The 27,805-nt window shown below is 46.2% G+C and overlaps 1 protein-coding gene across 2 annotated transcripts in view; it reads right to left on the minus strand.

The window, feature by feature from the left end:
* Positions 1–12,436: 12,436 nt before the first annotated feature.
* The window catches only part of PRR29 (proline rich 29), a 31,082-nt gene continuing 15,713 nt past the window's right edge, over positions 12,437–27,805 (minus strand). The window contains exons 3-7 of one of the 2 annotated variants that reach the window (XM_075581611.1): positions 26,990–27,105; positions 26,466–26,676; positions 19,450–19,676; positions 18,547–18,617; positions 12,437–15,591 (exon numbers count right to left, since the gene is read on the minus strand). In XM_075581611.1, coding sequence (XP_075437726.1) covers positions 18,564–18,617; positions 19,450–19,676; positions 26,466–26,676; positions 26,990–27,105 — 608 coding nt within the window. In that variant the 3' untranslated portion in view covers positions 12,437–15,591; positions 18,547–18,563. The remainder of the gene's footprint in view (positions 15,592–18,546; positions 18,618–19,449; positions 19,677–26,465; positions 26,677–26,989; positions 27,106–27,805) is intronic. The other variant, XM_075581612.1, reaches the window with a different exon arrangement.

Here is a 27,805-nt window from a genome sequence, read left to right on the forward strand (position 1 = left end):
ACATTATATTCATATTATATTACTTTATATGAATATATTATTATTATTACATTATATTCATATTATATTACTTTATATGAATATATTATTATTATTATTACATTATATTCATATTATTTTACTTTATATGAATATATTATTATTATTACATTATATTCATATTATATTACTTTATATGAATATATTATTATTATTATTACATTATATTCATATTATTTTACTTTATATGAATATATTATTATTATGACATTATATTCATATTATATTACTTTATATGAATGTATTATTATTATTATTACATTATATTCATATTATTTTACTTTATATGAATGTATTATTATTATTATTACATTATATTCATATTATTTTACTTTATATGAATATATTATTATTATTATTACATTATATTCATATTATATTACTTTATATGAATATATTATTATTATTACATTATATTCATATTATATTACTTTATATGAATATATTATTATTATTATTACATTATATTCATATTATTTTACTTTATATGAATATATTATTATTATTACATTATATTCATATTATATTACTTTATATGAATATATTATTATTATTACATTATATTCATATTATATTACTTTATATGAATATATTATTATTATTATTACATTATATTCATATTATATTACTTTATTTGAATATATTATTATTATTATTATTACATTATATTCATATTATATTACTTTATATGAATATATTATTATTATTATTACATTATATTCATATTATATTACTTTATATGAATATATTATTATTATTATTACATTATATTCATATTATATTACTTTATATGAATATATTATTATTATTACATTATATTCATATTATATTACTTTATATGAATATATTATTATTATTATTACATTATATTCATATTATATTACTTTATATGAATATATTATTATTATATTACATTATATTCATATTATATTACTTTATATGAATATATTATTATTATTACATTATATTCATATTATATTACTTTATATGAATATATTATTATTATATTACATTATATTCATATTATATTACTTTATATGAATATATTATTATTATTATTACATTATATTCATATTATATTACTTTATATGAATATATTATTATTATTACATTATATTCATATTATATTACTTTATATGAATATATTATTATTATTATTACATTATATTCATATTATATTACTTTATATGAATATATTATTATTATTACATTATATTCATATTATATTACTTTATATGAATATATTATTATTATATAACATTATATTCATATTATTTTACTTTATATGAATATATTATTATTATTATTACATTATATTCATATTATATTACTTTATATGAATATATTATTATTATTATTACATTATATTCATATTATATTACTTTATATGAATATATTATTATTATTATTATTACATTATATTCATATTATATTACTTTATATGAATATATTATTATTATTATTACATTATATTCATATTATATTACTTTATATGAATATATTATTATTATTACATTATATTCATATTATATTACTTTATATGAATATATTATTATTATTATTACATTATATTCATATTATATTACTTTATATGAATATATTATTATTATATTACATTATATTCATATTATATTACTTTATATGAATATATTATTATTATTACATTATATTCATATTATATTACTTTATATGAATATATTATTATTATATTACATTATATTCATATTATATTACTTTATATGAATATATTATTATTATATTACATTATATTCATATTATATTACTTTATATGAATATATTATTATTATTATTACATTATATTCATATTATATTACTTTATATGAATATATTATTATTATTACATTATATTCATATTATATTACTTTATATGAATATATTATTATTATTATTACATTATATTCATATTATATTACTTTATATGAATATATTATTATTATTACATTATATTCATATTATATTACTTTATATGAATATATTATTATTATATAACATTATATTCATATTATTTTACTTTATATGAATATATTATTATTATTATTACATTATATTCATATTATATTACTTTATATGAATATATTATTATTATTATTACATTATATTCATATTATATTACTTTATATGAATATATTATTATTATTACATTATATTCATATTATATTACTTTATATGAATATATTATTATTATTACATTATATTCATATTATATTACTTTATATGAATATATTATTATTATATTACATTATATTCATATTATATGACATGCAGCGTGGGACAGAGCGCCCCCTGGGGGGGACAGAGACATGTGCAGCGTGGGACAGAGCGCCCCCTGGGGGACAGAGACATGTGCAGCGTGGGACAGAGCGCCCCCAGGGGGAGAGAGACATGTGCAGCGTGGGACAGAGCGCCCCCTGGGGGACAGAGAGATGTGCAGCGTGGGACAGAGCGCCCCCTGGGGGACAGAGACATGTACAGCGTGGGACAGAGCGCCCCCTGGGGGGAACAGAGACATGTGCAGCGTGGGACAGAGCGCCCCCTGGGGGGAACAGAGACATGTGCAGCGTGGGACAGAGCGCCCCCTGGGGAACAGAGACATGTGCAGCGTGGGACAGAGCGCCCCCTGGGGGACAGAGACATGTGCAGCGTGGGACAGAGCGCCCCCTGGGGGGACAGAGACATGCGCAGCGTGAGACAGAGCGCCCCCTGGGGGACAGAGACATGCGCAGCGTGGGACAGAGCGCCCCCTGGGGGACAGAGACATGCGCAGCGTGGGACAGAGCGCCCCCTGGGGGGGACAGAGACATGCGCAGCGTGGGACAGAGCGCCCCCTGGGGGACAGAGACATGTGCAGCGTGAGACAGAGCGCCCCCTGGGGGACAGAGACATGCGCAGCATGGGACAGAGCGCCCCCTGGGGGGACAGAGACATGTGCAGCGTGGGACAGAGCGCCCCCTGGGGGACAGAGACATGTGCAGCGTGGGACAGAGCGCCCCCTGGGGGGGACAGAGACATGTGCAGCGTGGGACAGAGCGCCCCCTGGGGGACAGAGACATGTGCAGCGTCGGACAGAGCGCCCCCTGGGGGGGACAGAGACATGTGCAGCGTGGGACAGAGCGCCCCCTGGGGGGGACAGAGACATGTGCAGTGTGGGACAGAGCGCCCCCTGGGGGGGACAGAGACATGTGCAGCGTGGGACAGAGCGCCCTCTGGGGGACAGAGACATGTGCTGCGTGGGACAGAGCGCCCCCTGGGGGGACAGAGACATGTGCAGTGTGGGACAGAGCGCCCCCTGGGGGGGACAGAGACATGTGCAGTGTGGGACAGAGCGCCCCCTGGGGGGGACAGAGACATGTGCAGCGTGGGACAGAGCGCCCCCTGGGGGGGACAGAGACATGTGCAGTGTGGGACAGAGCGCCCCCTGGGGGGGACAGAGACATGTGCAGTGTGGGACAGAGCGCCCCCTGGGGGGACAGAGACATGTGCAGCGTGGGACAGAGCGCCCCCTGGGGGACAGAGACATGTGCAGCGTGGGACAGAGCCCCCCCTGGGGGGACAGAGACATGCGCAGCGTGGGACAGAGCGCCCCCTGGGGGACAGAGACATGCGCAGCGTGGGACAGAGCGCCCCCTGGGGGGACAGAGACATGCGCAGCGTGGGACAGAGACATTTGCAGCGTGGGACAGAGCGCCCCCTGGGGGGGACAGAGACATGTGCAGCGTGGGACAGAGCGCCCCCTGGGGGACAGAGACATGTGCTGCGTGGGACAGAGCGCCCCCTGGGGGGACAGAGACAAGTGCAGCGTGGGACAGAGCGCCCCCTGGGGGGGACAGATAGATATGCAGCCTTGTACTGAGCACCCCCTGGAGGGGGACAGAGAGATGTGCACCGAGGGGACAGTGAAATTTGCAGCGCCCTCTGCTGGGCTGAATTTGCTGAGTGAAGTTGTGCATGGTGGACAGGAGGAGAGCCATCTCATCAAGCTGCAGCTGCTTTGAAGAGAAGACTCCAGATTCCAGCCGTTTGAATTCACCCGCGATTCCTCTCCCAGCGTGCCACAGCCTACTTCCTTTGGATACGATCAGCCGTTCAGAGGGATGTGACGTCAGACGCCATTGCCGGCGGCAGGACTGGGGATAGAGGAGGACGGGGAGAAGCGACAGCGGGCGCACACAGCGCTAAAGATACCTTTATGTGCATTATATACATGTACAGAGTGTGAGTACATGTCTTTTAACTTGCTATCTATAAAATCCTGTTTTACAACCTACACCATCGGTCTGTTTCTCTGCTCTTTGTCCACATATACCCTATGGGAATTTGAATCTTACCAACTCTGAGCTTATCCATATGTGTCAAGACCAAGTGGGGATATAAGTACAGCTTAAAGAAACCTCATCATTTCTCCACTACCTGACAGAGTCAGACAAATGCGAATTTTCTCCTATGTTGCTGTAAGTAGGTTCTCCCTAAGAGCCAAGATTCTTGAACAAGCCAAAAAATAATTACAATACTGCACAATTATTGCTTTATATGTTTTTTATTTACATGTTATATTCCTGACGGGGTCGCTCACTTTCCACAACCAAACTACGACTGGACAGGAGGGGGCGACAGAGAGCAGATACATTCTATATTGTGTTTTTATGTTATTTTTATATTATTATTTTACAGTATTTTATTATATTATTATATACAGTCTTATATTACATTATACTACAGTTTTATATTATGATTATTATTATATTATATTTCTTTATATTTAAATTATATTATTATGAAATTATATTATCATAGTAGTCACTATCTCATGGGGTAAGACAGAGTTTAGTGGATCCAGCCCTCACCTGTATAGAACTGGATTCACACCTTTAATATTTAGACTTACACAAACTTGTTGAACACAAACCCCAGTCCCATTAATTTTACATTTAATAGTGTCAACTGGTGTGTTACACGGAAAGGGACCTCAGTAAACGTAGAACCCCCAATACACATCCAATATTTAGTTCATTTAGATATGGGTTTTCTTCTATGGGTCATTTAGTTCAGTCTTTTTTTGCCAAAACATGTTAAGCTGCAACCACATCAAGGTAACCCTACCAGCAGGTGCCTACACTTCCAATGTTACCTTGCATTTTCTACCGTAGCCACAAGAGGGCACTGTTGTTGCACGTTTTTGTCTCAGCTGCTGCGACGATAAAGAATCGTGTCCCAAGACTTGCCTTGCCCTATAATCGCACGGTATACCATACTACCAGCAAAGGATTCTGGGCAATGACACTGGAGGGGGGTGGGGTATATTGCTTCACGACACGCTTTGCAGTTGGAGTTTTCCCCCGTTCAGCCATTGACCTGCAGATCTCACAGCTCCGGTGCTGGGCACTCTTGCTGTTTATCTTGTGCAGGGGATAGAAGGCGGAAACACTGGGGCGCTCCCTCTTATTACAATACTAAATAAAACGCAGAACCCCAGCAAGCTCTTTTTGGGAACCCCTGAGTATTTAACTGTGTATTTCTGTCATGTTGGATGTAGCATTGGGCTTCTCTGTCGTCTGTTGTATACGGGCCCAAAAGATATTTTGTAGTTGCTGCTCAACCCCAAAGAGGATCTTCCCGCGCGATCCGCGTAGTGGAATATGTGAAAGGAAGAGTAGGGGGAGCGCCAAAAATGAGAGTAAGGGGTGAGATATATATCTCTGACACACAAACAATAGACAAATGTCCCAACACAAAAATGGAGCCCTAGCATGGTATATATGTTTTTTGTTGTGTGTGTGTGTGTGTTTACTCACATGCCCATGTGTGGTACTGTGCACAAGTTCTGGTATCTTTAGCCTCAAAAACCCTTTCCTCTCTTGTCAGCCTGATCCTGATGCCTTGGTAGTGTCACAGGTTTCCCTCCGCTGCTCCCAGGATATGCAGATAAAAGAAAGCAGCAGCACAGGTACAGATACAAAGTGAGCAACAGCAACATGCTCACGCGTGCGTGACCGCTCCGGTGAGCGCAGCGGACTCGCGCGTCCTGCTGCAGCGTGCTCCTTGCCCCGCGTCCGGTGATCAGGACTGCCGCGGAGGTGCTCCGGTGCGCTAACGGCGACCGGAATGCAGTCAGAAAGATCCGGGTCCCCGCATGAACTACGCGTTTCGCAAGTATATGCTTCGTCAGGTCCGTGTGCTGGGCCTGGAGCACATGGTTGATAAAAGGTCTTCATTGCTTATATTCAAGCCCCCCGCTGCTGCATAAAATAATCAGCGGATGTGTATTATTGCATTGAAACTTTGTAGACCACCAAAAATCGAGTGGATATTGCTAGTTATTTACAATATTCAAAGGCGTATCTACAAAGGTCGCCGCCATACGGAATGTGTCTTGAATGAATTCATTTAGAGGGGGCGAGATTAATTTACAGTATCTTATACTATATTAGTGAAAGCACTGTATGTTTGCCTGCCTGCCTGCATGCATGCCTGCCTGCTGGATGTCCGGTGTCCCTAGCGGCAATCTCATTGGTCCCTTGGCCCGCCCGCCCCCGCACACCTCTCATTGGCCTCACACACTCACACCACCCCCTTGGCCCGCCCCCCACACCTCTCATTGGCCTGAGGCGGAGTGACGGGCCAAAGGTCCAAAAAAATAAATAAAACACACACACACACACACACACACACACACACACACACCTCTCTCCCCTCTCCAAATCACCTTTTCCCCCTCCCCAGCGGCATCACCTCTTCCCCCTCCCCAGCGGCATCACCTCTTCCCCCTCCCCAGCGGCATCACCTCTTCCCCCTCCCCAGCGGCATCACCTCTTCCCCCTCCCCAGCGGCATCACCTCTTCCCCCTCCCCAGCGTCATCACCTCTTCCCCCTCCCCAGCGGCATCACCTCTTCCCCCTCCCCAGCGGCATCACCTCTTCCCCCTCCCCAGCGGCATCACCTCTTCCCCCTCCCCAGCGGCATCACCTCTTCCCCCTCCCCAGCGGCATCACCTCTTCCCCCTCCCCAGCGGCATCACCTCTTCCCCCTCCCCAGCGGCATCACCTCTTCCCCCTCCCCAGCGGCATCACCTCTTCCCCCTCCCCAGCGGCATCACCTCTTCCCCCTCCCCAGCGGCATCACCTCTCCCCCTCCCCAGCGGCATCACCTCTCCCCCCTCACCGCTCCAAATCACCTCTCCCCCTCACCGCTCCAAATCACCTCTCCCCCTCACCGCTCCAAATCACCTCTCCCCGCTCCAAATCACCTCTCCCCGCTCCAAATCACCTCTCCCCGCTCCAAATCACCTCTCCCCCCTCCCCGCTCCAAATCACCTCGCTTCCCGCAGCTGCCACGCGGCGCGTAAGATGGCGGACCCCCTTCCTCCCTCGCGGCGCCGCGTCAGACGGTGGCGGCGCCCGGAAGTACAGGTAGGTGTCGCTCCCCACCTCCGGCGCCAAACGGAACTGAGAAAGGGCGCATCAACTGAGGTGTGTGTGTGTGTGTGTGTGTGTGTGTGTGTGTGTGTCACTGTCCACTGCCCCCCCCTCCTGTCCACTGCCCCCCCCTCCTGTCCACTGCGTCCCCCCTCCTGTCCACTGCGTCCCCCCTCCTGTCCACTGCCCCCCCCCTCCTGTCCACTGCCCCCCCCTCCTGTCCACTGCCCCCCCTCCTGTCCACTGCCCCCCCCTCCTGTCCACTGCCCCCCCCCCTCCTGTCCACTGCCCCCCCTCCTGTCCACTGCCCCCCCTCCTGTCCACTGCCCCCCCCTCCTGTCCACTGCCCCCCCCCTCCTGTCCACTGCCCCCTCCCTCCTGTCCACTGCCCCCCCCCTCCTGTCCACTGCCCCCCCCCTCCTGTCCACTGCCCCCCCCTCCTGTCCACTGCCCCCCCTCCTGTCCACTGCCCCCCCCCTCCTGTCCACTGCCCCCCCCTCCTGTCCACTGCCCCCCCCCTCCTGTCCACTGCCCCCCCCCCTCCTGTCCACTGCCCCCCCCCTCCTGTCCACTGCCCCCCCCTCCTGTCCACTGCCCCCCCCCTCCTGTCCACTGCCCCCTCCCTCCTGTCCACTGCCCCCCCCTCCTGTCCACTGCCCCCCCCTCCTGTCCACTGCCCCCCCCCTCCTGTCCACTGCCCCCCCCCTCCTGTCCACTGCAGGAAATGCAGGGGGAGGAATCCATGCCTTTGAGGCGCCCCCCCCCTCCCTTTGACGCCCCCCCCCTCCCTTTGACGCCCCCCCCCTCCCTTTGACGCCCCCCCCCTCCCTTTGACGCCCCCCCCCCTCCCTTTGACGCCCCCCCTCCCTTTGACGCCCCCCCTCCCTTTGACGCCCCCCCCCTCCCTTTGACGCCCCCCCCCTCCCTTTGACGCCCCCCCCCTCCCTTTGACGCCCCCCCCTCCCTTTGACGCCCCCCCCCTCCCTTTGACGCCCCCCCCTCCCTTTGACGCCCCCCCCCTCCCTTTGACGCCCCCCCCTCCCTTTGACGCCCCCCCCCCTCCCTTTGACGCCCCCCCCCTCCCTTTGACGCCCCCCCCCTCCCTTTGACGCCCCCCCCCTCCCTTTGACGCCCCCCCCTCCCTTTGACGCCCCCCCCCTCCCTTTGACGCCCCCCCCCTCCCTTTGACGCCCCCCCCCTCCCTTTGACGCCCCCCCCTCCCTTTGATGCCCCCCCCCCTCCCTTTGACGCTCCCCCCTGCCTTTGACGCCCCCCCCTGCCTTTGACGCCCCGCGCGCACACACTGACTGACTGCCGCACGCACGCACACACTGACTGACGCGCACACAAAGCCTGACTGACGCACGCACACACTGACTGAGGCACACACTGACTGTGTGTGCGTCAGTCAGTCTGTGTGTGTTTGTGTTTCTGCCTCAGACTCACTGACGCGCGAGCAAACACACAGTGACTGACGCACACACGCTACATGAAGCTGTAAAGGAGGGAGGGAGGGGGGGGACTGGATTGATGTGAATGGGGGACAAACAGAGAGAGGGGGGAGGAGAGAGAGGAACGGGAACATTACATCCCGGGCAACGCCGGGTCTCTCAGCTAGTGTAATATATATGTATGAATTCATTTAGAGGGAGCGAGATTAATTTACAGTATGTAATATATATGTATGAATTCATTTAGAGGGAGCGAGATTAATTTACAGTATGTAATACATATGTATGAATTCATTTAGAGGGAGCGAGATTAATTTACAGTATGTAATATATATGTATGAATTCATTTAGAGGGGGGGCGAGATTAATTTACAGTATGTAATATATATGTATGAATTCATTTAGAGGGAGGCGAGATTAATTTACAGTATGTTATACATATGTATGAATTCATTTAGATGGGGCGAGATTAATTTACAGTATGTAATACATATGTATGAATTCATTTAGATGGGGCGAGTTTAATTTACAGTATGTAATACATATGTATGAATTCATTTAGAAGGGGCGAGATTAATTTACAGTATGTAATACATATGTATGAATTCATTTAGATGGGGCGAGATTAATTAACAGTATGTAATATATATGTATGAATTCATTTAGAGGGGGCGAGATTAATTTACAGTATGTAATATATATGTATGAATTCATTTAGAGGGGGCGAGATTAATTTACAGTATGTAATATATATGTATGAATTCATTTAGAGGGGGCGAGATTAATTTACAGTATGTAATATATATGTATGAATTCATTTAGAGGGGGCGAGATTAATTTACAGTATGTAATATATATGTATGAATTCATTTAGAGGGGGCGAGATTAATTTACAGTATGTAATATATATGTATGAATTCATTTAGAGGGGGCGAGATTAAGTTACATTATGTAATATATATGTATGAATTCATTTAGAGGGGGCGAGATTAATTTACAGTATGTAATATATATGTATGAATTCATTTAGAGGGGGAGCGAGATTAATTTACAGTATGTAATATATATGTATGAATTCATTTAGAGGGGGGCGAGATTAATTTACAGTATGTAATATATATGTATGAATTCATTTAGAGGGGGGGGCGAGATTAATTTACAGTATGTAATATATATGTATGAATTCATTTAGAGGGGGCGAGATTAATTTACAGTATGTAATATATATGTATGAATTCATTTAGAGGGGGGGCGAGATTAATTTACAGTATGTAATATATATGTATGAATTCATTTAGAGGGGGAGCGAGATTAATTTACAGTATGTAATATATATGTATGAATTCATTTAGAGGGGGGGCGAGATTAATTTACAGTATGTAATACATATGTATGAATTCATTTAGAGGGAGCGAGATTAATTTACAGTATGTAATACATATGTATGAATTCATTTAGAGGGAGCGAGATTAATTTACAGTATGTAATACATATGTATGAATTCATTTAGAGGGAGCGAGATTAATTTACAGTGTGTAATATATATGTATGAATTCATTTAGAGGGGGGGCGAGATTAATTTACAGTATGTAATATATATGTATGAATTCATTTAGAGGGAGCGAGATTAATTTACAGTGTGTAATATATATGTATGAATTCATTTAGAGGGAGCGAGATTAATTTACAGTGTGTAATATATATGTATGAATTCATTTAGAGGGAGCGAGATTAATTTACAGTGTGTAATATATATGTATGAATTCATTTAGAGGGAGCGAGATTAATTTACAGTATGTAATACATATGTATGAATTCATTTAGATGGGGCGAGATTAATTTACAGTATGTTATACATATGTATGAATTCATTTAGATGGGGCGAGATTAATTTACAGTATGTAATACATATGTATGAATTCATTTAGAAGGGGCGAGATTAATTTACAGTATGTAATACATATGTATGAATTCATTTAGATGGGTCGAGATTAATTTACAGTATGTAATATATATGTATGAATTCATTTAGAGGGGGCGAGATTAATTTACAGTATGTAATATATATGTATGAATTCATTTAGAGGGGGCGAGATTAATTTACAGTATGTAATATATATGTATGAATTCATTTAGAGGGGGCGAGATTAATTTACAGTATGTAATATATATGTATGAATTCATTTAGAGGGGGCGAGATTAATTTACAGTATGTAATATATATGTATGAATTCATTTAGAGGGGGCGAGATTAAGTTACATTATGTAATATATATGTATGAATTCATTTAGAGGGGGCGAGATTAAGTTACATTATGTAATATATATGTATGAATTCATTTAGAGGGGGCAAGATTAATTTACAGTATGTAATATATATGTATGAATTCATTTAGAGGGGGAGCGAGATTAATTTACAGTATGTAATATATATGTATGAATTCATTTAGAGGGGGGCGAGATTAATTTACAGTATGTAATATATATGTATGAATTCATTTAGAGGGGGCGAGATTAATTTACAGTATGTAATATATATGTATGAATTCATTTAGAGGGGGGGGCGAGATTAATTTACAGTATGTAATATATATGTATGAATTCATTTAGAGGGGGCGAGATTAATTTACAGTATGTAATATATATGTATGAATTCATTTAGAGGGGGAGCGAGATTAATTTACAGTATGTAATATATATGTATGAATTCATTTAGAGGGGGGGCGAGATTAATTTACAGTATGTAATATATATGTATGAATTCATTTAGAGGGAGCGAGATTAATTTACAGTATGTAATATATATGTATGAATTCATTTAGAGGGGGAGCGAGATTAATTTACAGTACGTAATATATATGTATGAATTCATTTAGAGGGGGCGAGATTAATTTACAGTATGTTGGAATGTGTTGAACACTGACTGTCTGTACATTGCTCTGCTGCTAATGCAACATCGCCCTCTAGTGTCTGCACGTGAGTTTGCTGTTCACTTTTTTTTATCTAATAAAGTACACCCTTGTATCTGTACCTGTACCTGTGCTGTTGCTTTCTTATATATATATATATATATATATATATATATATATATATATATATATATATATATATATATATATATATATATATATATATATATATATATATATATATATATATGCAGTGGTTGACAAATCACCCAAAAAATCTACTCGCCGAACTAAAAAATCTACTCGCCACCTAGCCCCAGCCCCCAATCCCGCCATGCTTGGGCGGCCATGAGGAGGTCGCCACGGGGTCAAATCCAGTCGCCACTGGCCTGTAGGTGAATGGATTTGTCGAACACTCCTGTGAGCAACGGAGGGAATACCTGTGACACTACAAAAAAACATCAGACTGTAGGCTGACAAGAGAGGAAAAGGTTTTTGAAGCTAAAGACACCAGAACTTGTGCACAGTACCACACATGGCCATGTGAGTACACACACACACACACACATACTCCTTACTCTCATTTTTTGCGCCCCCATCTCTTCTTTTCACATATCTTGTACAGGAGCATGGGGGGGTTTCATGGGAGATGGCCACTGCACGTGGACGCCGTCAATACCGGTTGGTGTTTGGGTTTTCGGGGGTCAGGTAAGCCTGTGAGTGGCACCTACCTCCGATATATCAAGCAGACTAACCCTATCACTGCCAGAGGCGGTAGGACCTCCTTGCACGGCGGTGTAATAATGCACAGCGTCATATTTGATGCCTTGCCTGACAAATGCTATAGCTAACGCTTCCATGTTTAGTGTGCGGTGTTCACACGGACGGTTGGGTTTCTAAAGATATTTAGAGTTGTCTCTCTCTCTCTCTTTTAGGTTTGCCTCTGCCCCTCTCCTCCTGAAGTCTTTTCAACTGCGACATCCGAAAAATTCTACTTCTCTCCTTCAAGGCTGTGCCTTGTCCTACCCCATCTTACAGCTCAGCTCTCATCTCCCGCTTGACCTCGTTTCACCACCTACGCTCTTCTGAAGGCTGTCTCCACGCTTCCCCATTTGTCTCTACAGGACTCTCGCGTCTCAAACCTCTCTCAGCTTTGGTTCCCTAGCAGTGGAAGTATCTTCCCCCGAACATTCGCCCCTTCCACTTCTCTCTCCTATCAGGGCCGTTGACGGCTTTTATGGAGCCCAGGATAGAGTAACCTGGTTGAGCTGGAAGGGAGGTGCTGAAAAGTCTTTGAGCCGGAGTGGGGTGGGAGAAGTGTAGGAGTGGAAGACCATGGGCCCAGCCACCCAACGGAGGAGGTCCCAGCCAAGCAATGGAGGAGGTCCCAGCCAAGCGATGGAGGAGGTCCCAGCCAAGCGATGGAGGAGGTCCCAGCCAAGCAATGGAGGAGGTCCCAGCCAAGCGATGGAGGAGGTCCCAGCCAAGCGATGGAGGAGGTCCCAGCCAAGCAATGGAGGAGGTCCCAGCCAAGCGATGGAGGAGGTCCCAGCCAAGCGATGGAGGAGGTCCCAGCCAAGCGATGGAGGAGGTCCCAGCCAAGCGATGGAGGAGGTCCCAGCCAAGCGATGGAGGAGGTCCCAGCCAGGTATCATATTGATGCAGGCCCAGCTGGGCAGCAGAGGACTGTTGTCAGATTTTAGGACTCTCCCCGCAGACTAACAGCTGTACCGGCTCCCAGAATAACACTCAGTGTCCAGAGGGTTAATATTCAATGTATTCCCCAGAATAATAAAGTGCAAATATTATACTATCCTCATAAAACAGATACACATTGTGCAGTACACAATACAGATTGTGCAGTACACAATACAGATATATATTGTGCAGTACTCACTACAGATACACATTGTGCAGTACACAATACAGATTGTGCAGTACTCAATACAGATTGTGCAGTACTCAATACAGATTGTGCAGTACACAATACAGATATATATTGTGCAGTACTCACTACAGATACACATTGTGCAGTACACAATACAGATATATATTGTGCAGTACTCAATACAGATACACATTGTGCAGTACACAATACAGATACACATTGTGCAGTACACAATACAGTTATACATTATGCAGTACTCAATACAGATACACATTGCACTGTGTACAATAGTGCTGCTTATAATATATATATATAAATATACACACATATATATGTCACGCATCCCTTGTTAGTGACTATATAATTATTTTGTTTCCGTGTGGTGCGGCCATGGCGCCTGCGCGAGCCACAAGCTGAAGTGTTGGGTGGTCTTTAGGCTTGCGTGATGGGGGGAATGCCGAGGGCGTGCCGGGAGGCGTTCCTGTGATGTCACGTTCGCGCTTCGCCCTCATTGGCTGAACCGCACACATGACTCGGCCGCCGAGCGGCAGAATCACATTTATTTGATTTCTCGCCGTGCCGCGTTCCCAGTGGCGTTCGAGCACGCGCGCGCATGCGGGGTCTATTGCCGCGATCATTGCCTTGCGGCATTTTGATTGCGCTGTGGCTCATATGGGCACCATGGCCACAGCCTATGAGAGACAAGACGAGATAGATGGGGGAGAGTGAGTGAGAGGAGTGTGTGAGAGAAAGAGAGATAGAAAGGGTGGAGTGTGATAAAGAGAGAAGGGGGAGTGTGGTAGACAAGAATGAAAGGGGGGAGTGTGAGAGAGAAAGGGTGGAGTTTGAGAGAGAAAGGGTGGAGTGTGAGAGAGAAAGGGGAGTGTGATAAAGAGAGAGAGGGGAGTGTGAGAGAAAGGGGGGAGTGTGAGAGAAATAGGGGTAATGTGAAATTGGGATAGGAGTGTGTGAAAGAGAGAGAGAGGGGGTGGGGAGTATGAGAGAGGGGGTGAGACCGCTTGATTGGTATAAAGGTGAAAAAATTGAGTGTGATAATCGCGGTGATGGGTAATCTGGTATTGGTTGTGGTAAAGCTCCCCGGTAATGGTCTGGCTGCTCTTCCGCGCAGTGTGTTGGTATGGGGTGGGAACCTTGTTGAGATGTCATACTCAGCTTGGGTGGCTGGTATAAGAGACCTCCCTGGAGGTGTGTGTTGGTATGGGGTGTGGACCTTGTCGGGCTGACTCCATTTGATGGTGGTCGGTGAACCCCATGAGATGGGTTATGCGGAAGGCGATGTCACACTCAGCTTGGGCGGCCAGTAGGAGAGGGACCTCTCTGGTGGAGTGCGTTGGCTGGTCCATCAGACTTGAAGAAACAGATGACGATTTGGGGGTTTCGGCCGTGAGTATCCCACAGGCTCTGTGTTGAAAAGACCTACCCCATCCTCTCCTGACTATCTTTTACTTTCATCCTAAAACCTCAGAGTCCTCCTGACGTTGGAAGCCAAACCCTACGAAACTCACACACACACACTATTCCCCGGGACCTCACTCCGATCCTTCTTGATGGGGGGCTTCCTTCCCATTGTCTCCGTTTGTCCTCTCTTGTCATACCGTCTTATTCCCCCCCCACTTTGTACTGCGCCGCTCAATATGTAGGCACCATAGAAACCCAAGATAAGAATCGAAGGTGTGGGCGAGGTCCACGGTGGGGTGGGAAATGTTGACTGTTATTTTGTGGAGTGGTAAAGCTGCTACCGTGTTCCTGTGAGTGGTTACTGGGCCGCGGGATGAGGAAGGGGACAATATGAAGGTTGGGAAGGTCGGGATCCTTCTTGGCTCACATTTTGCCGTCGGCGAAATCGTAATATTCTGAGAAGACAGAGAAAAGACGGTGGGAATGGCGGGGAAACGGAAACAGACTCCCATACCGCCATGACACCACGGGACAGCCTCCTACTAACCATATCACCAGTGTCCGGAGGATAAGATGTGACAGGGGAATTGAAATTGGGGAGCTGGTTAAATCCACTCGCTGCTGGTGTGTGTACGCAGAGCAGTGTGTGTGCACACAGCAGTATGCAGAGCAGTATGTGTGTATGTACACAGAGCAGCATGCAGAGCAGTGTGTGTATTTGCGCGCAGAGCAGTGTGTGCACACAGAGCAGCATGCAGAGCAGCGTGTGTGTGTGTGTGTGCAGGGCAGCATGCAGAGCAGTATGTGTGTGTGTGTGCAGGGCAGCATGCAGAGCAGTATGTGTGTGTGTGTGCAGAGCAGCATGCAGAGCAGTGTGTGTGTGTGTGCGCGCAGAGCAGTGTGTGCACACAGAGCAGCATGCAGAGCAGTGTGTGTGTGTGTGTGTGTGTGCAGAGCAGCATGCAGAACAGTGTGTGCAGAGCAGTGTGTGTGTGTGTTTGTGCAGAGCAGTGTGTGTGTGCATAACCATTTGTATGTGTAGAGCAGTGCGTGTGTGCAGAGCAGTATGTGTGTATCTGTGTGCATAACCGTGTGTATGTGTAGAGCAGTGTGTGTGTGTGTGTAGAGCAGAGCAGTATGTGTGTGTGTGTGTGTGTGTGTGTACAGAGCAGTATGTGTGTGTGTGTACAGGGCAGTATGTATGTGTGTGTGTGCGCAGAGCAGAGTGTGTGTGTTTGTGTACAGGGCAGTATGTGTGTGTGTGTGTATACAGGGCAGTATGTGTGTGTGTGTATGTGTCTGTGTGCCGAACCGTGTGTGTGTGCAGAGCAATGTGTGTTTGTGTGCAGAGCAATGTATGTAAATATCAATGTGTGTGTTTGTGCAGAGCAATGTGTGTGTGTTTGTGCAGAGCAATGTGTGTGTGTCCAGAGCCGAGCAATATGTGTGTGCAAAACAGTGTGTTGGTGTGTGTGTGCAGAGCAATATGTGTGTGCAAAGGAGTGTGTATGTGTGTGCAGACTGCAGAGCAATGTGTGTATGTGTGTACAGAGCAATGTGTGTCCAGAGCAGAGCAATATGTGTGTGCAAAGCAGTGTGTGTGTGTGTGTGTAGAGCAATGTGTGTATGTGTGCAGAGCTGTGTGTGTGTGCAAAGCAGTGTGTGTGTGTGCAGAACAGTGTGTGTATTTGTGTGTGTGCAGATCAATATGTGTGTGCAAAGGAGTGTATATGTGTGTGCAGAGCAATGTGTGTATGTGTGCTGAGCTGTGTATGTGTGTGTACAGAGCAATGTGTGTGTATGTGTGTACAGAGCAGAGCAATATGTGTGCGCAAAGCAGTGTGTATGTACAAAGCAATGTGTGTGCAAAGCAGTGTGTATGTATGTGCAGTGCAATGTGTGTGTGCAGAACTGTGTGTGTGTATTTGTATGTTAGAGCAATGTGTGTGTGTGTGTGTGTGTGTGTGTGTGTGTGTGTGTGTGTGCAAAGCAATCTTTGTGTGTGTGCAGAGCAATGGGTGTGTGTGTGTATGTGTGTGTGACCGCAGAGCAATGTGTGTGTGTGTGTGTGTGTATGCAAAGCAGTATGTGTGTGTACAGGGCAATGTGCGTGTTTGTGTGCAGAGCAATGTGTGTGTGTGCAGAGGGGTGTGTATGAGTGCACATCAGTGTGTGTGTGCGTGTGCCGAGCAATGTGTATCTGTATGTGTGCAGAGCAATGTGAGTGTGCAAAGCAGTGTGTATGTGTGTGCAGTGCAATGTGTGTAGAGCAGTGTGTGTGTGTGTGTGTGTCTGTGTATTTGTGTGTGCAGAGCAATATGTGTGTGCAAAGGAGTGTGTATGTGTGTTTGTGCAGAGCAATGTGTGTGTGTCCAGAGCAGAGCAATATGTGTGTGCAAAGCAATGTGTGTGCAGAGCTGTGTGTGTATGTGTGCAAAGCAGTGTGTGTGTAGAACAGTGTGTGTGTATTTGTGTGTGTACAGAGCAATATATGTGTGCAAAGGAGTGTGTATGTGTGTGCAAAGCAATGTGTGTATGTGTGCTGAGCTGCGTGCATGTGTGTGTACAGAGCAATGTGTGTGTATGTGTGTCCGGAGCAGAGCAATATGTGTGTGCAAAGGAGTGTGCATGTGTGTTTGTGCAGAGCAATGTGTGTGTGTGTCCAGAGCAGAGCAATATGTGTGTGCAAAGCAGTGTGTGTGTAGAGCAATGTGTGTATGTGTGCAGAGCTGTGTGTGTGTGCAAAGCAGTGTGTGTGTGTGTGTGTGCAGAACAGTGTGTGTGTGTGTGTGTGTGTATTTGTATGTGTGCAGAGCAATATGTGTGTGCAAAGGAGTGTGTATGTGTGTGCAGAGCAATGTGTGTATGTGTGCTGAGCTGTGTGTGTGTGTGTGTGTACAGAGCAATGTGTGTGTATGTGTGTCCAGAGCAGAGCAATATGTGTGCACAAAGCAGTGTGTATGTGCAGAGCAATGTGTGTGCAAAGCAGTGTGTATGTATGTGCAGTGCAACGTGTGTGTGTGTGTGTGTTTTCAGAACTGTGTGTGTATTTGTATGTACAGAGCAATGTGTGTGTGTGTGCAGAGCAATGAATGTGTGTGCAGAGCAATGGGTGTGTGTGTCTGTGTGTGACCGCAGAGCAATGTGTATGTGTGCAGAGCAGTGTGTATCTCTGTACAAAGCAGTATGTGTGTGTACAGGGCAATGTGCGTGTTTGTGTGCAGACCAATGTGTGTGTGTGCAGAGCAGTGTGTGTGTGTGCAGAGGAGTGTGTATGAGTGCACATCAGTGTGTGTGTGTGTGTGTGCCGAGCAATGTGTATCTGTATGTGTGCAGAGCAATGTGTGTCCCCCGCCTATTCCCCACATGGTAACCCTGCCCTTGGTGCCTCTTTGTGCTGCTGTCTTTACCTGAGGCCGGGAGGACATCAGCACCGACCGTACCCGTGGCGCTGGGAGGTGGGGGCGGGGGCACTGCCCGTCTGTGGGGGGGACACAAGACATATAAAGACCCTTGACAGCTGTGCAATGCTGGGAGGTACTCATCATCACTATACATTGCGTTCACTATATATATGTAGCCCTAGGTAGTTTTGGGGCTATAGTTCCGTCCTCCTCTTGTCAGTAATAACTGCGTAAGGGCAGGTTTGCCAGGAGTCATCGTGGGTTTTCCCCACACATGCTGTGCAGTGAGTCAGTGAAGGCAGTGTCACCAGGCTCTGTGTCCAATTAGAGACAAGGGGGTGGTGCCTGCTGGAACTCACTTAATGTACTGCAACTTCCTATTTAATGAGTTGGTCTCTACCTTGATAGAGACAGGGTACCCGTGCCAAGCTGCCAGGGCTCTGGTAGGCTTGAGGCCCTCCCTTCGGGGAGTGTGGGTAGACCCATACCTCCTATCCCACCAGGGGATAGGGGAAGAGCTAGAACCTCTCTTGGTGCCCTCGGCTGAGAGTTGAGTTCAGGGACAGCCTGAGGTGGAAGACCTGGTGAGAACTGCTGCTGAATAAGGAAGATCAAATAGTACCTCCTGCCTGAGACTGAAGTATATTGAGATTGGGAGGGGGAAAGAGGGTTACATATATATACACACACACATACACACACACATACACACACACACATACACACACACACACACATACACACACACATACACACACACATACACACACACATACACACACACACATACACACACACACATACACACACACACATACACACACACATACACACACACATACACACACACACATACACACACACACACACACACACACACACACACACGTCCCCTGCATTCCCTCTCACTGGTCTCCGTAGCGTGTGGACGAGGTTGGCTGCATGTCCATGTTGATGTGTCTGACGGTCGGTTCCCTGGGTTGGATTCGCGGCTGCGGCTGTGTCTGCCAGACCGGATAGCTGGGATAGCTGGGATAGCTGGGCGGATATGGATCGTAATGATGGTGATAGATGACCGGCGGCTCCTCCTCTTCCTCCTCTTCCTCCTCCATGTGTATCACGGGCACCATGCTGGGCTGGGAAGGTTGCGGGAAAGGGGAACACGGTTCTGACACGTTATACAAACTTCTCCTACCGCACCTGATCCCCGCAGGCTATCCTCGTATCTCTCCCACACTGTTTGTATTCCCACCGCTGTCTACTGTATGCCACCTCGGCAGGCAGGACCTTCCCTGCACCCACTACCTCTCAGAGCCCCCTCAGACAGATTACAAATACATATCATCAAACGCACAAGGATAAACCCCACAGATTACTTTCATGGGACCCCCCTCTACAGGAATAATGTGTCCCCATAGACTTTCTTGGGACCCCCCCTCTACAGGAATAATGTGTCCCCATAGACTTTCATGGGGACCCCCTCTACAGGAATAATGTGTCCCCATAGACTTTCATGGGACCCCCTCTACAAGGAATAATGTACCCCCATAGACTTTCATGAGACCCCCTTCTACAGGAATACTGTGTCCCCATAGACTTTCATGGGACCCACTCTACAGGAATAATGTGTCCCCCATAGACTTTCATGGGACTCCCCTCTACAAGGAATAATGTGTCCCCATAGACTTTCATGGGACCCCCCTCTACAGGAATAATGTGTCCCCCATAGACTTTCATGGGACCCCCTGTACAGGAATAATGTGTCCCCATAGACTTTCATGGGACCCCCCTCTACAGGAATAATGTGCCCCCATAGACTTTCATGGTACCCCCTGTACAGGAATAATGTGTCCCCATAGACTTTCATGGGACCCCCTCTACAAGGAATAATGTGTCCCCATAGACTTTCATGGGACCCATTCTACAGGAATAATGTGCCCCCATAGACATTCATGGGACCCCCTCTACAGGAATAATGTGTCCCCATAGACTTTCATGGGACCCCCTCTACAAGGAATAATGTGTCCCCATAGATTTTCTTGGGACCCCTCTACAAGGAACAATGTGTCCCCATAGACTTTCATGGGACCCCTCTCTACAGGAATACTGTGTCCCCGTAGACTTTCATGGCACCCCCTCTACAGGAATAATGTGCCCCCCATAGACTTTCATGGGACCCCCTCTACAAGGAATAATGTGTCCCCCATAGACTTTCATGGGACCCCCTCTACAGGAATAATGTGCCCCCATAGACTTTCATGGGACCCCCCTCTACAAGGAATAATGTGTCCCCATAGACTTTCATGGGACCCCCCTCTACAGGAATAATGTGTCCCCCATAGACTTTCATGGGACCCCCCTCTACAGGAATAATGTGTCCCCATAGACTTTCATGGGACCCCCCCTCTACAGGAATAATGTGCCCCCATAGACTTTCATGGGACCCCCTCTACAAGGAATAATGTGCCCCCATGGACTTTCATGGGACCCCCTTATACAAGGAATAATGTGCCCCCATAGACTTTCATGGGACCCCCCTCTACAAGAATAATGTGTCCCCCATAGACTTTCATGGGACCCCCCTCTACAGGAATAATGTGTCCCCATAGACTTTCACGGGACCCCCCTCTACAGGAATAATATGCCCCCATAGACTTTCATAGGACCCCTTTTACAAGGAATAATGTGTCCCCATAAACTTTCATGGGACCCCCTCTACAAGGAATAATGTGTCTCCATAGACATTCATGGGACCCCCCTCTACAAGGAATAATGTGTCCCCATAGACTTTCATGGGACCCCCCTCTACATTGAATAATGTGTCCCCATAGACTTTCATGGGACCCCCTCTACAAGGAATAATGTGCCCCCATAGACTTTCATGGGACCCCATCTACAAGAATAATGTGCCCCCATAGACTTTCATGGGACCCCCCTCTACAGGAATAATGTGTCCCCCATAGACTTTCATGGGACCCCCCTCTACAGGAATAATGTGTCCCCATAGACTTTCATGGGACCCCCTCTACAAGGAATAATGTGCCCCCATGGACTTTCATGGGACCCCCTTATACAAGGAATAATGTGCCCCCATAGACTTTCATGGGACCCCCCTCTACAAGAATAATGTGCCCCCATAGACTTTCATGGGACCCCCCTCTACAGGAATAATGTGTCCCCATAGACTTTCATGGGACCCCCCTCTACAAGGAATAATGTGTCCCCATAGACTTTCATGGGAACCCCTCTACAAGGAATAATGTGCCCCCATAGACTTTCATGGGACCCCCCCTCTACAAGGAATAATGTGTCCCCATAGACTTTCATGGGACCCCCCTCTACAAGGAATAATGTGTCCCCCATAGACTTTCATGGGACCCCCCTCTACAAGGAATAATGTGTCCCCATAGACTTTCATGGGACACCCTCTACAAGGAATAATGTGTCCCCATAGACTTTCATGGGACCCACTCTACAGGAATAATGTGTCCCCCATAGACTTTCATGGGACTCCCCTCTACAAGGAATAATGTGTCCCCATAGACTTTCATGGGACCCCCCTCTACAGGAATAATGTGTCCCCCATAGACTTTCATGGGACCCCCTGTACAGGAATAATGTGTCCCCATAGACTTTCATGGGACCCCCCTCTACAGGAATAATGTGCCCCCATAGACTTTCATGGTACCCCCTGTACAGGAATAATGTGTCCCCATAGACTTTCATGGGACCCCCTCTACAAGGAATAATGTCCCCATAGACTTTCATGGGACCCATTCTACAGGAATAATGTGCCCCCATAGACATTCATGGGACCCCCTCTACAGGAATAATGTGTCCCCATAGACTTTCATGGGACCCCCTCTACAAGGAATAATGTGTCCCCATAGATTTTCTTGGGACCCCTCTACAAGGAACAATGTGTCCCCATAGACTTTCATGGGACCCCTCTCTACAGGAATACTGTGTCCCCGTAGACTTTCATGGCACCCCCTCTACAGGAATAATGTGCCCCCCATAGACTTTCATGGGACCCCCCTCTACAAGGAATAATGTGTCCCCATAGACTTTCATGGGACCCCCCTCTACAGGAATAATGTGTCCCCCATAGACTTTCATGGGACCCCCCTCTACAGGAATAATGTGTCCCCATAGACTTTCATGGGACCCCCCCTCTACAGGAATAATGTGCCCCCATAGACTTTCATGGGACCCCCTCTACAAGGAATAATGTGCCCCCATGGACTTTCATGGGACCCCCTTATACAAGGAATAATGTGCCCCCATAGACTTTCATGGGACCCCCCTCTACAAGAATAATGTGCCCCCATAGACTTTCATGGGACCCCCCTCTACAGGAATAATGTGTCCCCATAGACTTTCACGGGACCCCCCTCTACAGGAATAATATGCCCCCATAGACTTTCATAGGACCCCTTTTACAAGGAATAATGTGTCCCCATAAACTTTCATGGGACCCCCTCTACAAGGAATAATGTGTCCCCATAGACGTTCATGGGACCCCCCTCTACAAGGAATAATGTGTCCCCATAGACTTTCATGGGACCCCCCTCTACAAGGAATAATGTGTCCCCATAGACTTTCATGGGACCCCCTCTACAAGGAATAATGTGCCCCCATAGACTTTCATGGGACCCCATCTACAAGAATAATGTGCCCCCATAGACTTTCATGGGACCCCCCTCTACAGGAATAATGTGTCCCCCATAGACTTTCATGGGACCCCCCTCTACAGGAATAATGTGTCCCCATAGACTTTCATGGGACCCCCTCTACAAGGAATAATGTGCCCCCATGGACTTTCATGGGACCCCCTTATACAAGGAATAATGTGCCCCCATAGACTTTCATGGGACCCCCCTCTACAAGAATAATGTGCCCCCATAGACTTTCATGGGACCCCCCTCTACAGGAATAATGTGTCCCCATAGACTTTCATGGGACCCCCCTCTACAAGGAATAATGTGCCCCCATAGACTTTCATGGGACCCCCCCTCTACAAGGAATAATGTGTCCCCATAGACTTTCATGGGACCCCCCTCTACAAGGAATAATGTGTCCCCCATAGACTTTCATGGGACCCCCCTCTACAAGGAATAATGTGTCCCCATAGACTTTCATGGGACCCCCTCTACAAGGAATAATGTGTCCCCATAGACTTTCATGGGACCCACTCTACAGGAATAATGTGTCCCCCATAGACTTTCATGGGACTCCCCTCTACAAGGAATAATGTGTCCCCATAGACTTTCATGGGACCCCCCTCTACAGGAATAATGTGTCCCCCATAGACTTTCATGGGACCCCCTGTACAGGAATAATGTGTCCCCATAGACTTTCATGGGACCCCCCTCTACAGGAATAATGTGCCCCCATAGACTTTCATGGTACCCCCTGTACAGGAATAATGTGTCCCCATAGACTTTCATGGGACCCCCTCTACAAGGAATAATGTGTCCCCATAGACTTTCATGGGACCCATTCTACAGGAATAATGTGCCCCCATAGACATTCATGGGACCCCCTCTACAGGAATAATGTGTCCCCATAGACTTTCATGGGACCCCCTCTACAAGGAATAATGTGTCCCCATAGATTTTCTTGGGACCCCTCTACAAGGAACAATGTGTCCCCATAGACTTTCATGGGACCCCTCTCTACAGGAATACTGTGTCCCCGTAGACATTCATGGCACCCCCTCTACAGGAATAATGTGCCCCCCATAGACTTTCATGGGACCCCCTCTACAAGGAATAATGTGTCCCCCATAGACGTTCATGGGACCCCCTCTACAGGAATAATGTGCCCCCATAGACTTTCATGGGACCCCCCTCTACAAGGAATAATGTGTCCCCATAGACTTTCATGGGACCCCCCTCTACAGGAATAATGTGTCCCCCATAGACTTTCATGGGACCCCCCTCTACAGGAATAATGTGTCCCCATAGACTTTCATGGGACCCCCCCTCTACAGGAATAATGTGCCCCCATAGACTTTCATGGGACCCCCTCTACAAGGAATAATGTGCCCCCATGGACTTTCATGGGACCCCCTTATACAAGGAATAATGTGCCCCCATAGACTTTCATGGGACCCCCCTCTACAAGAATAATGTGCCCCCATAGACTTTCATGGGACCCCCCTCTACAGGAATAATGTGTCCCCATAGACTTTCACGGGACCCCCCTCTACAGGAATAATATGCCCCCATAGACTTTCATAGGACCCCTTTTACAAGGAATAATGTGTCCCCATAAACTTTCATGGGACCCCCTCTACAAGGAATAATGTGTCCCCATAGACGTTCATGGGACCCCCCTCTACAAGGAATAATGTGTCCCCATAGACTTTCATGGGACCCCCCTCTACAAGGAATAATGTGTCCCCATAGACTTTCATGGGACCCCCTCTACAAGGAATAATGTGCCCCCATAGACTTTCATGGGACCCCATCTACAAGAATAATGTGCCCCCATAGACTTTCATGGGACCCCCCTCTACAGGAATAATGTGTCCCCCATAGACTTTCATGGGACCCCCCTCTACAGGAATAATGTGTCCCCATAGACTTTCATGGGACCCCCTCTACAAGGAATAATGTGCCCCCATGGACTTTCATGGGACCCCCTTATACAAGGAATAATGTGCCCCCATAGACTTTCATGGGACCCCCCTCTACAAGAATAATGTGCCCCCATAGACTTTCATGGGACCCCCCTCTACAGGAATAATGTGTCCCCATAGACTTTCATGGGACCCCCCTCTACAAGGAATAATGTGTCCCCATAGACTTTCATGGGAACCCCTCTACAAGGAATAATGTGCCCCCATAGACTTTCATGGAACCCCCCCCTCTACAAGGAATAATGTGTCCCCATAGACTTTCATGGGACCCCCCTCTACAAGGAATAATGTGTCCCCCATAGACTTTCATGGGACCCCCCTCTACAAGGAATAATGTGTCCCCATAGACTTTCATGGGACCCCTACAAGGAATAATGTGTCCCCATAGACTTTCATGGGACCACCTCTACAAGGAATAATGTGTCAGCCATAGACTTTCATGGGACCTCCCTCTACAGGAATAATGTGTCCCCATAGACTTTCATGTGACCCCCTCTAAAAGGAATAATGTGCCCCCATAGACTTTCATGGGACCCCCCTCTACAAGGAATAATGTGCCCCCATAGACTTTCATGGGACCCCCCTCTACAAGGAATAATGTGCCCCCATGGACTTTCATGGGACCCCCCTCTACAAGGAATAATGTGCCCCAATATACTTTCATGGGATCGCCTCTACAGGAATAATGTGTCCCCATAGACTTTCATGGGACCCCCTCTACAGCAATAATGTGCCCCTTTCATGGGACCCCCTCTACAGGAATAATGTGCCCCAATAGACTTTCATGGGACCCCCCTCTACAAGGAATAATGTGCCCCCCATAGACTTTCATGGGACACTCTCTTCAGGAATAATGTGTCCCCATAGACTTTCATGGGACCCCCTCTACAGGAATAATGTGCCCCAATAGACTTTCATGGGACCCCCTCTACAGGAATAATGTGCCCCAATAGACTTTCATGGGACCCCCTCTACAAGGAATAATTTGCCCCCATAGACTTTCATGGGACCCCCTCTACAAGGAATAATTTGCCCCTATAGACTTTCATGGGACCCCCCTCTACGTCTTAACGGGGCTCTTCAAAGATGAATAACTGTTAGGTTAAGTCTTGCTGCAAAAGAGGCGTTTCCACAGAGGTCCGTGAAGGGTTAACGTGGGGACTTAACGAGACGTTAGTTAGGACATACCTAAAGGTGGCGTCACTGCCACCCAGACCCTGACATATGGGGAGAGAGAGAGACCTCTCTCTGCCAAATACCAAGTCGCTTACATACCTACCCAAACCCTGGGAGAGACACCCAAGGCTGCGATTGTACTTGCGGCGTGCCTGGAACAAACGGATGAATGCCAATGAAGGAGCACATAGGCAGTTTAGCCAATGAGGGCGCAGCGTGCTGGACACGCCTCGGCCACGCCTCCCTGTCGCCTGAACATCCCCTGAAGCCCAGTTCACATGCGCCACGGGGCGCGCAGCGAGTATAATCCCAGCCTAAGATACCGGAGAAATATGCTAATTTATATCATTTGAATGTTTCTCTCCGCCCCCCCTTATATTGCAGGGTCTGGATGCAAACAGCGCCACCTGTAGGTACATCACCTTATTAGCAGCTAATGTAAGGTCTTGCCAATTTACCGGGAGACCACGACTATGCGAACAAGATAACCAACACCTGGTTAGCATTGTGGATACGTGTTAACGATTTTGGAGATGTGACGTTATGAGACCTGGGTTGACGGACCCCCCCGGTGGATCTGGCCCTAGGAGGCCATTATTTACACCACGCAGTTTCATGGTAACGCACCGTTGCGGGCGCCGGGGCTGAGTTGGACCCAAGCGACGACATGGCGGACACGGCCATATTGTTCATTATGACCTGATGCATCTGGGCGTTTTGAATCATCATTAGCTCAATTAAATCTGGCAACGAGATGAGAGGCGTGTGTGATATATGGAGGGGTTAAATGGTGTAATAGGAGGAGTTATAGGGAGAGGTTATATGGTGTAATAGGAGTTACAGGGGGAGGTTATGGTGTAATAGGAGGAGTTATAGGGAAAGGATATATGGGTAATAGGAGGAGTTATAGGGAGAGGTTATATGGGGTAATAGGAGGAGTTATAGGGAGCAGTTATATGGGGTAATAGGAGCAGTTATAGGGAGCGGTTATATGGGGTAATAGGAGGAGTTATAGGGAGCAGGTATATGGGGTAATAGGAGGAGATATAGGGAGCGGTGATATGGGGTAATAGGAGGAGTTATAGGGAGCGGTTATATGGGTAATAGGAGGAGTTATAGGGAGAGGTTATATGGGGTAATAGGAGGAGTTATAGGGAGCAGTTATATGGGGTAATAGGAGCAGTTATAGGGAGCGGTTATATGGGGTAATAGGAGGAGTTATAGGGAGCGGTTATATGGGGTAATAGGAGGAGTTATAGGGAGCGGGTATATGGGGTAATAGGAGGAGTTATAGGGAGAGGTTATATGGGGTAATAGGAGGAGTTATAGGGAGCGGGTATATGGGGTAATAGGAGGAGTTATAGGGAGGGGTTATATGGGATAATAGGAGGAGTTATAGGGAGGGGGTATATGGGGTAATAGGAGGAGTTATAGGGAGAGGTT

Source organism: Ascaphus truei, unplaced genomic scaffold (assembly GCF_040206685.1).
Source record: "Ascaphus truei isolate aAscTru1 unplaced genomic scaffold, aAscTru1.hap1 HAP1_SCAFFOLD_145, whole genome shotgun sequence".
Taxonomy (NCBI): Eukaryota; Metazoa; Chordata; class Amphibia; order Anura; family Ascaphidae; genus Ascaphus; species Ascaphus truei.